This window comes from Sprattus sprattus (genome assembly GCF_963457725.1).
Source record: "Sprattus sprattus genome assembly, chromosome: 3".
In the NCBI taxonomy this organism is placed as follows: Eukaryota; Metazoa; Chordata; class Actinopteri; order Clupeiformes; family Clupeidae; genus Sprattus; species Sprattus sprattus.
In genome coordinates, this window is record NC_137922.1 from 58,724,605 (window position 1) to 58,738,473 (window position 13,869).

Consider the following 13,869-nt stretch of genomic DNA (forward strand, 5'->3'; position numbering starts at 1 on the left):
GCTGTGATTATGGGGCGTGTTTCAACGAACCAGGAAAGAAAATTCCTCTTCGCTGAATTGGATACCTAGAACCAATCAGAGCAACGTAGTATTACCATCTGACAGATTAAACTTTTACCTGCTCCCGTAGGAAGGACGGCAAAAACATCTTTTCAATCGACAAATGCCTTGATCGCGTTTCTCTGTTCCTCTTTCAAAATGAATGCGCTGTCAATATCTGCTGAGATATGCCTGCTCACGTTACTTAATTAGCACTCAAGGCTAGAAGCTACCATTAGTTTCAATGATTTTGTTGGCCAACGCGTTAGCATAACCGATCAATAATGGTCTAGAGTGCTTTAGTTAGGACCTAAAATCCTCGGCAACACTCGTTTTGCGTATACACAACTAACCGAGTCAATGTAGACATAAAAAAGTCGTGTAGATAGCTTAAATCATATAAAATATGTCCCACTAAGCTCCCGAGACGGCGCCATCTTTGTTCGATGTATATTCCGGTATATTCTATCTATATCTGTCCATCAACGTATAAAGCCCGCCCTTACAATTTGATTGGTTTAGATTGCGTTTCAACCTTTTTGAAACGTTAAATCTCTCCCAACTAACTCGATTCCAGACTGAATCTCCCAGACCAAAAATTTTGTGGGCGGAGTTCAGGCTGGTATCCAGGCTGGGTTAGCATGCTAACAGCAATAGATATCTCGTCTTCCAGGGCATTTCTGTCTTTGACATCATGTCAAAGATGTTATTTCTTTGTATTCTGTTGATATTTTAGTTAATTGTTTAGTTTGAACAAAGTTACAACAACGCATATCACCTTTAAGACTGTCATTCATTCAACCCTGAGTGTGTAGTGTGTATGTGTGTGTCAACCCTGAGTGTGTATGTGTGTGTTAGCCAGTGTGTGTGATACTGAGGTCTTTGTGAACCAGTGTGTGTGTGTGTGTGTGATGGTGAGGTAAGCCAGTGTGTATGTGTGTGTGATGTTCCCCTCACCCTCTGGGAATTTGTAGCTGGCTGTGATGTCCTCCCGTCTGTCTGTGCCTACAGCTTTAGTGCTGATGTTCTGGCCAATATTACTGGTTTCAGTGTGAAGCCTGTGTTTAGAGCCGTCTTTCATGAGCATCCAGATGACTTGATCTGCGTTGACCTCAGCGAAGACGAACGGCACGTCGTACTTCCAGTCGATGTGTCCCTCGCGAACAGCCTTCACAGGGCACGGACCGCAGCAGAACACTCCTAAGAGACACGAGGAATTTCAGTAACTTGTACATGTGTGTGTGTGTGTGTGCGTGTGTGTGTGTGTGTGTGTGTGTGTTTGTGTGTGTGTGTGTTACCTGCACTCTGCTCCTGTGGGGTGGGGTCCAGCACCTGCCAGCCATCGTATGTTGAATCCCCAGAGAGGTCTGGCCGCTTCATCCATCCCTCTACCCACACGTGGAAGTTCCTGAACACACAAACACACACCGGTTAGCTCCCTTGTCAGAATTTCACTCGCTGATCCCCTGTGTAGAGAAGCGGTAGCTAATATTGGTTGTCCCTTAAAAATTGTTTAATTGTTTAAAAGAGTTAATCAGAGAGACACCAACAACTACTATAAGTAGAAGGCATACAGGGGGGCACTGTGGCTCAAACATTAGCCCCGACCACATTCGGGCTTGACGCTCAAGGAGGTCACGGGTTCGAATCCAGCCCGATGCCATTTCTCCTGTCCACTCCCCACCTCTTCTCCCTCTCATTTCCTGTCACAATTCTCACTGCTCTGTCAATTAAAGGCATAAAAAAGCGAGCATGCACCTGCCGGCGAAAGCAACCCAGTCTGCTCTCCCAAGTCTTCCTCGGATCAGGATGTTAGCAGCAGTACAGTTGTTGCTAGCCAAGCTACTAGCTTTTTTTGAGTACAAATCAACTCTGTGTGACAGACATTGGCAAACGTGACATAACTACGCATCTCAGTGAAAAGACGTCGAAGCCCTTGGACACGACGTACCTATGTGAGAGTGGGTTCTCAGCTCTGACGAGCATGAAAACAAAATACAGGCACAGACTGTGTGGAAACAATTTAAGACTCAAATTCAGCCAGAATTATGTACACGAGCACACCCTTCTAATTCACCTTTGGTAAGTGTGTGTGTGTGTGTGTGTTAAGGGGGGGGGGGGGGTACGTAGCTTGAGATTGAATGTCTGAAGCGGTGCGGGACTGTTATTTCTGCATTTCTAATAAGACACTCACCACACACTGTCATGGCTCTCCTTAGGCTGAACCCCGTGGTCTGTGTAGTACTCATCGATGATCAGGTTTTTATCCGTGTCGTGGGCAGACTGGAAGTTGCTGACCACACGGCATGGGATGCCCAGACACCTCAACACTGACACACAGAAACACACACACACACACATACACAGACACAGAAACACACAGAAACACACACACACACACACACAGACACAGAAACACACAGAAACACACACACACACACACATACACAGAAACACACACACAGAAACACACAGAAACACACACACACACACACATACACAGAAACACACACACAGAAACACACACACACACACACACACACACACAGAAACACACACACACAAAAACACACACACACACACACACACACACACACAGAGAAACACAGTGAGACCTCGATATTTGTACTGTTGACTGTCTAGCCAAGCAGTATGAAATAACCTAAATCATAGCCTGGCTGTTCTATGATTGAAAGGACTGCTCTCATCTTGTGAAGTACAGAAGCCTTTGTTTAACATCAGGAAGAACAGAAATCAGATAGTACACGGTGACCATAGAGTTCTTGCAGATCAATGAATGTTTCCAGACAGGAAATTAGACAATAGAAGTAATATGTTAACAACAGTTCCAGTTCACACACACACACACACACACACACCCCACACAAACACACACACACACACACACAAACACACACCCACACACACACACACACACACAAACACACACACACACACACACACAGAAACACACACACACACACACACACACACACACCCACACACACACACAAACACACACACACACACACACACACACACGCACACAGTTCCAGTTCTCACCTGTACACATGACCGCAGCGAACACCCAGCACTGTCCGTACTTCACAGGGGAGAATTTGCTGTTGTACCAGCTCCGCAGGATGTCCACGCTGCTGCTCCACTTGGTGGGGGCCGTGCCGCCCGAGTACGGTGATTGCCAGCGGCCCGCCACGATACCACGGTCATCATTAGAATTGATCTGTTGGGGAAAAGGAAACATGTTGCTGTCAACTGCCAATTTCACTGCTATGTATGATGTGTTTCCCAATAAATATATTTGAAACATAGAATTGATCTGTTGCAAATCAAGCAAGTCAAATAAAAAAAGTGTAAAAAGTGAAAGTGACTATGCTCTGGCAGAGATAGTGACACACACACACTCTGAATTTGATCTCTGCATTTTACACATCCAGGGTAGTGATACACACAGCACACAGTGAAGTGAAGCACACTAACCCAGAGCAGTGAGCTGCTGTTGTCAACTTTGGTTATCTAGCACATTTTAAAACCAAGTTGTACCAAAGTGCTTTCCGCTCAAATTAGATAGATTGATCGAACTAAACAAGAATTATAGGAAATAAGGAAACAAATACCACACAGATGTTTTTAAAGATAATACAATACAACAATGTCCCAACCTCACAAAGGGTGAGAGAGAGGGAGAGAGAACAACGATGCATACCATGGCACTGACCACCCTCCCTGTGTGTGTGTAGGGGTGTGTGAGTTTGTGTGAGTGTGTGTGTGTGGGGGGGGGGGGGGGGGGGGCTGTGGGTGTGTGTATGTGTGTGTGTGTGTGTGTGAGAGACAAAAATCCTGTTCATACCATGGCACTGACCACCCTCCCTACATAGATGGGGTTGCAGCGGGCAGAGAAGTCCTCAGCAGCGTCCTTCACACACTTGGGGTTCATGTCCAGCAGCTTCATGCAGATGTCCAACATGTCCTCCTCAAACTGAAAGAGCAGCCAAGACAGCATCCACAAACACATGAACAACCATGGCTATCCCACTGGCTAGTTTTCACAAACACACACACACACACACACACACACACACACACATCCCACATCCCACTGGCTAGTTCTCACACACACACACACCACACACACACACATACACACACACATACACACACACACACACACACACACACACACACACACACACACACACACACCCCACTGGCTAGTTCTCAAAGAATCATAAAACACACATGTGCTGTTAGCGTACCTGCCCAAAGTTCCAGGCAAGGGGGCCGATGTGGTCAGCAGATCCCCTGTAGATGATGCCCTCCTCAGCCATCACATACTCCTTCCTCTCAGCTGCCTCTGGGAGGTACACCCAGTCCTCTGTATCCATCAACACACACACACACACACACACACACACACACACACACACACACACACACACACACACACACACACACACACACATCCATACAAACATAGAGCACAAACATATGCAGACAAGGCCGGTTAGTTTTCAGACCAATGCAACAGGGGAATAGAAGTATAACATTTGTCTGTGTGTATAGGCCACCTCACATCAGCATACATTTGTTTACATATGAGCCTCGCATGTCTGCTTGTGCTTGTGTGCTTCAGGAAGTGCATACTGTTTTGTTCTATTCACTAAAGAACTGTATTTTTATATTATTTTTATTTCCATGACGGAAATCGCATTACTTTGTTAGATCCGCATGTTGTTTTACTAATGCCAGATATCAGCCAAATATCTTTCGGTTCAGTTTTGGTGCATATTTTAAATATTTAAATGCATGCTGTTTCACTATGATGGCAGATATGAGGAAGATTTCACCTGTAGTGTGTAGTTGCCTACCACTGGCAACTACTACAGCAATCTAAATGAGGATATGAGATGAGAATATATTTGCAATCAGAATGCGAACACGTCTTTCGAAAACGAATATCTGTCGAATATCGATCGTCCGGCTAACTTATTACCGCTGCTCTTACCATAGTAGTAGCTATTCTATTGTATGTAAGTAGCACTACTGACACCTAGTGGTCTGGAGTTGGAATACTACAAATCACCACACATACCTGTGCACCAGGGGTTAAAGAGCAGCACCATCATCCTGGTGATGGACTGAGGGGAGGCGTCTGACCCTTCACTGACGGACAGATGGTAAAAGCCCACGCTGGCATCAGCCGGGCTGCTTATGTCCAACTTCAAGGAACGTCGTTTATTCTTCTGTACCCGTACTGTCCATGCTTTCTTTGCACCCGTCGACTGCGTGTTTGGCAAACCAAACACGCAACGCGTGCCCTTTTCTTCCGATGGCTTGGGCCCTGAGGGGAAAGCATACTTAGCTGTTAACTCCAGTGTGATGTAGCTGCCTGTTCATGACAGAGCATATTCATGATGTGGGTAGGGTTTTAAATAGAGGATGAGTTGATAGATAGATAGATAGATGGATACTTTATTGATCCCGAGGGAAATTAAGGTCATCCAGTAGCTTACACTTACAAACAAACATGAATCACAATAAATACAAAAATCACAATAAATACAAAAACAAACACAATACACATAGGGAGACTTGGCTTTTAAGATCACACGTTGTCCAGTCAAATGTATTATGCAATGGCAGTTTGAATGTTGATGCATAAAGACTGATAAAACATGAATGAGGAAATTGTAGGCATCGCTATCAACACATGTAGATAAAGCTGTATGCACTGTATTCTTTGTGTGACTGATACTAATGATGAATGATGATACATAAACATACCTGTCTCCGCAGTAAAAATGAGCGTGTCGGTATCAGGCTGGAACTGCCGGTTGGTCTTGAGAGTGATTTTGAAGCTCTGGCCACGTCGCACCATCAGACGTTTCAAACCGACGTCGTCAGTGTGGTGGTCCCTATTGTTTTTCTTGACGCGCAGCCGGATCGTGCGTATCTCTACCAGAAATCATACCAAAACATACTCCATTAAATGTGAGTTTTTCCCATTCGAGTTTGCGTCTAGACCAGGGGTTTCCAACTGGTCTTGTCCCAGGGACCACCCTTCTGACTAGAAAGTAATTTGCGGCCCACTGATATTCATGCACAGGTGCCCCCTCCCCCCGCACAGATATTCTGCCTATAACACTTTAATATGTGCAGTTATCAGGGTGGATCACTAACCGCCGTCGCCAACCCCCTCTCCCCCGCGCACATATTCAGGGTTTTTCCTGGGTCAAAATGGCTCTTCGGTGCTCCCCCCAAAAAATTGCGCACAGTCTGTGTTACCTATCAGCAGAAATCAATGTTTTTTTTTTTAACATTTCATAAATAATGGAGGCTATGCTTGAGGTTATCATTTTGCTTCCACTTTAAATTAAAATAGATAGGCTAATATATTGACAATAGTCCAAGCCCCATGGTGCTATCATGTATGGTTTAAAGATTCAAGATCAAGGTATGCAAACTACTGAAATCTATATCAATAGAATCTAGAACTAACCAGTGGTCAGAAATGGAACACACGAATTATGAAAGTCAAGTTTATCTATTATTACTATTCATGTTTATTATACAAACCTAATACCATTATTTTCACCAATGGAGGCTGCGTTGGAAATCGATAATCAAACTTTTGACAGTATTTTGAGTGGAAATTTAATGTGCATTTGTACAGGTGTATTCGTGTACGTCGGGCTGGCCCTCGCAGTGGAACGACAGTTTTCAACCGCACCAGTATTATTATATTCCAGATGCAACACAAACGAGTTGAGCTTTCAAAACCAATGCTGTTGTCTGCCTTGCGTTCTACTGGTACTCGTTAAAACGCGTAGACAAATCAAGTAATAGCCTACACCTGTGTAAGTTCTCAACATAGCAGATATTTTAATAAATTGAAAGCCATGAATATTAAAACCGCCGACTGATGAAGTCAGGATGCATCCGCAGGTTGAGTAATTAAGTGATTGGCTCTGTCCATTCGCGCACCTCACAGTTGCGTATAGATCAGACTTATCAACTTGATTACTATTGATCAAAACAGAACGAGAGTTCGGCTGTAGCCTACTTGAAACATACTATTCAGAACATATTCGCTGACGTGCATTGCATACGTGATGAATTGCTCACAAATCTGCTTAAAACAACTAGTGAAGGTGTTTTAGAATAATATTTATGCCATATACAATAAGTGACTTTATGTAAACACCACTTATTAATGTTAGCTGCCTAATTATTTAGCGCAATGCTAGCATGACTCTACCGTAATTCGATTTTTAACCAAGGTAGCCTATTGTACCTATTGAGCCTGTTGATCGCGACCTGTTTACAAATCTGGTTAAAAAGATAAAGGTGAGCTGATATTTATAGATACTAAATATTTCCCAGGCATCTAATGGCTTACAGCTACCTGTAAAGCATCTACACGTACAGAGTAAGGTAGGTTGACTGCTAAATCGGCAGCCACCAGTCTTTGGATAGCTCTCATAAATCAGTTATTGTATATATGGCATTAATATTAGTCTTACCATCACACATAGGATATATAGGTTCACGCACACACTGCTTAAATAAAACTTAAAGCCTACTATCAAAGTATTGTTTTTTTTTTAAGATAATGTAGGCAACTGCTTGCTAGCTGCTTTATACAAAAAAAAAAAATTATAGTGACTAACGTCTGGCAAACTTGGAGAAGCCTCTGTTCAATTGGCTGAGGGGTAAGGAGGCGGGATCTGCTGCTGCTGCTTGAATTCAACGTGAGCGCTTAAAACACCATTAAGCTGAATTGGATGACAGTTTATTTTTTATCGCAGACTTTTTTTTTTGCCTTTAGGCGCTCGGGATTTTTCATAGGCGTTCGGGAAAACGGCTTAGGCGCGCGCCTACATTTTCTTTATGCAGGAAAAACCCTGATATTCCGCCTGCAGCACTTGTCAGTGTAATCTGGAAATGTGTTGAAATATCAAAACGGATTTATAAAAATAAAAAAATTCAATGGAGAACCGATCAACATAGGCTCATGTCTCGGACCCCCTTCAATGCCGTTGCGGACCACCAGGGGGCCACGGACCCCAGGGGGCCATGGTTCTTGAAATCTTTGGTGAAAAGCAGTGCTGCAGCTGGACCTGTTAAAGTGTCCTACACCTGGACCTGTAAATGGCTACCTGCTGCTGCTGCTGCCACCTTTCGAAAGCCTGTTAAGATCTATTCTAGCCAATTGAAAACAACATCAGGTTCCAATGTAAGATGCCATGGTGTATTCGCGTTACACATTTACGAGTAAGGACCTCAATCTTAAAATGTAAAACCTGCAAGAATAGAAATTAACTATTTCTTTCACGTAGATTTAATCTTGAAATACCTTCAGATGTTAATGTTCGGCTAAATAAAGAGCTGAAGTAATAGGCAAACGTTATTGTCCCGTTGGTTTCTTTTTATCACGAAGTCCTAATGTCTTAAGGCATATATTTGTTTTTTTCAGTGATACCTAGAGATCTTTGTTCATTTCACTTCTTAAATATTTCAAATAGTCATACATTTGACACAACTGGAAGTAATCTGGATGTTTACAGGTATCATCCTGCAGAGGCACCCTCTCTCAACCTTTTGCCCCCCTGTGTCCAAGGAATTACCCCCCTCAATTTTCAAATAGAAATTACTTTAAGTATATATTTTGAAAAGTTCTCCATACAAATGTTAGTGTATTTCACTCGATAAATTAATCTCATTGTTTTAAAGCGGCACTTTTAACCTTTCTGCCCCGGAGGCCCCCTGTGTCCAAGGAAATCCCCCCCACCACGACCCTCTCCTTCCCCCAGGAGAGGTGATAACTTGCCTGCCTGTCATCATTGTGACTTCATCTGTACACACTCCAAAGTCCAATGCAGTTAGGCAAGTTTATTTAATTTGACCTCATAAAAACTTTTAAAAAACGACTTTTCCCGAAAATCACAAGCAGAATCCTTAATTTCCATACATTCACAGATAAAAAACATGATGTATAATATTAACTTGTTCGTATTATTTAAGTTAGTTTAACACTTGCTGTTTTAAAAGTTTTGTAATTGAAGGATTCTGTAATCGGACTAAATAATCAATACTTCCAGGCTTCCATATTGATAGGTGCCACAATTCACTTAAAACACAAAATATGAATGAAGTCTTATTCTAATCTCATTTTAAATAGAAATGACAAATGTTAGCGTATTTCACTTGACAAAATTTTGCTCATTGTTTTAAATAGTTTCCCATTATAAGGGACTTACCAAGGGCCATAGTTGATGTTGAGAGTATGAGTATTCTCTTCTCCTAGTGATGTAGTTTAGATAGTCGTCCCAGCAAGTGTGGATCTGCAGGGAGAGAGTGTGTGTGTCGACCCAGCAAGTGTGGATCTGCAGGGAGAGAGTGTGTGTCGTCCCAGCAAGTATGAATCTGCACAGAGAGAGTGTGTTTGTGTGTGTGTGTGTGTGTCTGTCGCCTTTTTAAACCCTGTCATGCCCTGGATTTTGGTTCCCAGGAATGTCAGAGGTGCTCTCTTTCTGACAAGAGTACACACGCCTCGCTTAGCCCCTGATGAGGAAATCAAACAAGATTTCGTCATCCACACATTATTGTGTGACATCCTCTTGCATAGCTAACACTACCTGACCATGACAGAGAGAGGGACAGAGAAAGAGAGTGAGAGAGAGACCCATTGAACTCTCCTTGCAATAGATCTTAATATTAATCTGCTCCAGAGCAGTGCATTCTGGGAGGAGATCAGCTAAGGGTTGGGATGGGCCCTTTTGTCTAGGCTTGTATGAATACTCTCTCAGTTTTGACTCAGGGTTGGATGAAAGCCAACTGTGGCAGTTCCTCAGAAGGGTTGGATGAAAGCCAATTTAAGTGTTTTTAACATTACTCTATGGTACAGTGTAAATGTACGTCTTTGCTAATTATCGAGCTCTTCTTTATTTGTAACAGATGATGATTTCAAGAATAATATGTACACACAAAGTTCTTTGTAAAGTAATTGTTTATTCATCACTATCGTCACTTTTACCTCATAAGGCTGATCCTGAGCACGCACAACCTGACTATGAGAGAGATAGAGAGAGAGAGAGAGAGAGAGAGAGAGAGAGAGAAAGAGAGAGAGAGAGAGAGAGAGAGAAAGCTTTAAGAAGGAGCGCAGACCAGGGTTAGGATGGGTCCTTCTGTCTCAGTAAGTATGAATACTTTCTCACTTTTGACTCAGGGTTGAAGGAAACCCAACCGTGGCATTTCCACATGAGTGTTTTTAAACATTACTCCCTGTTCCCAGTGTAACTGTAAGTCTTTGCTAATTATCTGGTTCTTCGTTACCTGTACCTGTTGATGGGTCGAAGATAAGTATGTACTTTCAAGGAAAATCACACAAAGTTCTTCATATAGTAATTGTTAATTCATCATTAAAGGGATAGTTCGGTTTTTAAGACATGAATCTGTATGGCTTCCCCGTCACCAGTATCATGCAATCATGCATCACTTACCCCCTTAAGTGATAACGAGGTGTGACTTTTTCCACTACCATGTTTTTGGGATGCAAATATATCACTCTTTTGAACACATAATGTTTTGGGAAGAGAAACTTTTTATTTTGCTGGGTCTAGCAAACCTGCCGGACTACTTTCGGTTTGACCAAAACTGGACGAGAACTCTGCTCACAGGACGCTGTCGGGGGTAAGTGATGCATGATTGCATGACACTGGTGACGGGGAAGCCATACAGATTCATGTCTTAAAAACCGAACTATCCCTTTAAGTCAATATGACCTCATTAGGCTGATCTGTTCACTGATTTGTGTAAACAACAACAACATATATTCAACAAAAGCAACAAATATCATCCAAATATAACACTACTTTATTTTTCAACTTTTCTTACGAAGAAATAGCTGGTTTGGTATGCGTTCCACACGTGTGATCGAACTGAATAGTGATCTTAAAACGTTCTCTCTGTCAGAAGGTGTGCATTCAAGTAATCACTCGTGTCTGTTATGTGTGTGTGTGTGTGTGTGTGTGTGTGTGTGTGTGTGTGTGTGTGTGTGTGTGTGTGTGTGACTGACCCCTCAACCATTGCATCACTACTGAGACAGAAGGTGTGTCGTCATCCTCTGCTGTCCCATCTGAAGAAATCCATGTTTTTATACAGATGAATGGAACCCCTGTGAAGACACACACACACACACACGCACGCACGCACACACACACACACACACACACACACACACACACACATACACACACACACACACACACACACACACACATCATCCATGTTTTTATACAGATGAATGGAACCCCTGTGAAGATACACCTCCGCACACACACACACACACACGCACGCACGCACACACACGCACACGCACACGCACACACACACACACACACACACACACACACACACACACACACACACACACACACACACACACACACACACACACACACACACACACACACACACACACACACACACACACACACACACACCATCCATGTTTTTATACAGATGAATGGAACCCCTGTGAAGACACACCTCCGCACACACACACACACACACACACACACACACACACACACACATACACACACACACACACATACACACACACACACACACATACACACACACACACCTCCGCACACACACACACACACACACACACACACACACACACACACTCACAACCACACACACACACTCACAACCACACACACACACACACACATACACACACACACACCTCCGCACACACACACACACACACACACACACACACACACATACACACACACACACACATCGTCATGTTTTTATACAGATGAATGGAGCCTCTGAGAAGGCTGTTCTGGAGGGACACACCAACCTGAAGAATGACAATCCGTTTGTCATCGCTTCGCTGAATGCAGATCATGTGTGACACGACTCAGATTAGCCAGAACGTCAGCCGGGTAAGACACACACACACACACACACACACACTCTCTCACTCACTTTAAGATAAGCACCTATTGTCGGACGGTGTACAGTATTACCCATTCAAGTCTGTACTGAAGTCTTCTGTAAGTTCTTGCTGCCACTGCAGTGCTCCATGTTATTATTTGTGCAGGTTGCTGTGTGTGTGTCTGTGTGTGCGTCTGTGTGTGCGTTTGTGTGTGCGTGTGTTGTGAACGCCCAGCTTTCCAAGCGACACGACAAGGGTGTTTTCTTCAGTAAAACAGTTTCATTTATTAATCCTTACATAACTCTTACAAACTAAGGTTGTCAAACATAACACAAAAGCCTTAAGGCCTTAAGCCCACAGGCTTCAACACAGAGTTACTGGCACCTTTCCCTCATCAGTCCTGCTTCACTCTGACTCTAAAACTCCGTAAAAAAAAAAAAACGTACAAACTTTCGGTTTGACCAAAACTGGACGAGAACTCTGCTCACAGGACGCTGTCGGGGGTAAGTGATGGATGATTGCATGACACTGGTGACGGGGAAGCCATACAGATTCATGTCTTAAAAACCGAACTATCCCTTTAAGTACTAAACTTCAGTACTTCTTCCACCACTGCACGTGACTGAAGAGTATCAATACTTCTCCTGACCCAGAGAACTCTTGCAACCGTCAACACCCTTGAGAGGTTTCTCAGCCCCAAACATCCAAAGAATGACACAACACGGATGAAACTTGGTGTGTGTGTGTGTGTGTGTGTCTGTGTGTGTGTGTTGGTGGAACTTTTCTAGGTTTATACTTATTACCTCCGCCAAGGAGGTTATGTTTTCGCCCCTGTATGTTTGTTTGTCTGTCGCATGGACCGATTTCCATCAAACTTTGTGGAAAGATAATATAATAATATAATATAATATAATAATGGGTAATATAATGGCAATAATTGATTAGATTTTCAGATGTCAAGGTCAAAGGTCAAGGTCACAAGGGGAAGGTTTGCATTCTCTGAATGCTCCCATTCTTGATTATACATGGTATTCCTGATAATCAGTTTAAATGGTATTTAGTGGACCCACTTTGTCAACACATCAGTAACTCAGCTTGTGTGGTAGAACATGGTGTTGGCCTGTGTTTGATCCTCAGGAGCATATAACCTGGCAGTAGTATGTAATAGTATGAAATTCATACATTATAAAATAATAATAAAAACATCACAATTCAAACTGGAGTAGTATATCTTTATACCAGATGTATGAAATGTCTCATTCACATAATTACACAAATCAAGCCTAAATCTGACACTAAATCCAATCTAATCATTAAATCTAAATGTAAATCATTTTTTATGCAGCTGCCTAATCTATTGAACAGAGGCATGCTACTTTGTATGTACTAAACTTGAATCTTTGCAAATGGCACATGATATCAATTGATTATAACACCATTATGCTGTTTCCTGGAAGGTTACAACATCAGCTCGAAAACATCATGTCTCCCTTTCCTCCTCAGGTATGTTGAGTATGTGTATATTGGCTGAGTCTCTTGTTATGCTTGTAATATATGTCTCGCCTGTTCCGATAACATGCATGTTGTAGCATTGAGTTTCAGTACTAAAGGGTAGAGTGTTGCACAGGTGTGGAACTTAACTGCAGGATAAAATGTCCCTACGCTACACGCTGAGACTTGTGTTGTCTCAGGAAGATTATCCTTATTACAGACACACACACACACACACACACACATTATTACAGACCGACCCTGTTCTCCTCAGAGGCCCTAATCACTCATCTCCCCATGCTTTCCTCCTGGCTCTCCCCCCTCTGTTGCTGGTCGTTACAGCTGCTTGTGCTGCCGTGCTA

At 42.9% G+C, this 13,869-nt stretch overlaps 1 protein-coding gene across 1 annotated transcript in view; it reads right to left on the reverse strand.

Annotated features, from left to right (window-relative positions):
- Positions 1–9,327, reverse strand: part of LOC308362922 (protein-glutamine gamma-glutamyltransferase 2-like) — a gene marked incomplete at both ends in the record, with an annotated part of 14,659 nt that extends 5,332 nt beyond the window's left edge. The window contains 9 exons of the mRNA XM_080835648.1: positions 997–1,239; positions 1,338–1,447; positions 2,234–2,369; positions 3,103–3,280; positions 3,908–4,036; positions 4,314–4,432; positions 5,150–5,398; positions 5,842–6,012; positions 9,318–9,327. Coding sequence (XP_080691774.1) covers positions 997–1,239; positions 1,338–1,447; positions 2,234–2,369; positions 3,103–3,280; positions 3,908–4,036; positions 4,314–4,432; positions 5,150–5,398; positions 5,842–6,012; positions 9,318–9,327 — 1,345 coding nt within the window. The remainder of the gene's footprint in view (positions 1–996; positions 1,240–1,337; positions 1,448–2,233; positions 2,370–3,102; positions 3,281–3,907; positions 4,037–4,313; positions 4,433–5,149; positions 5,399–5,841; positions 6,013–9,317) is intronic.
- Positions 9,328–13,869: the final 4,542 nt, after the last annotated feature.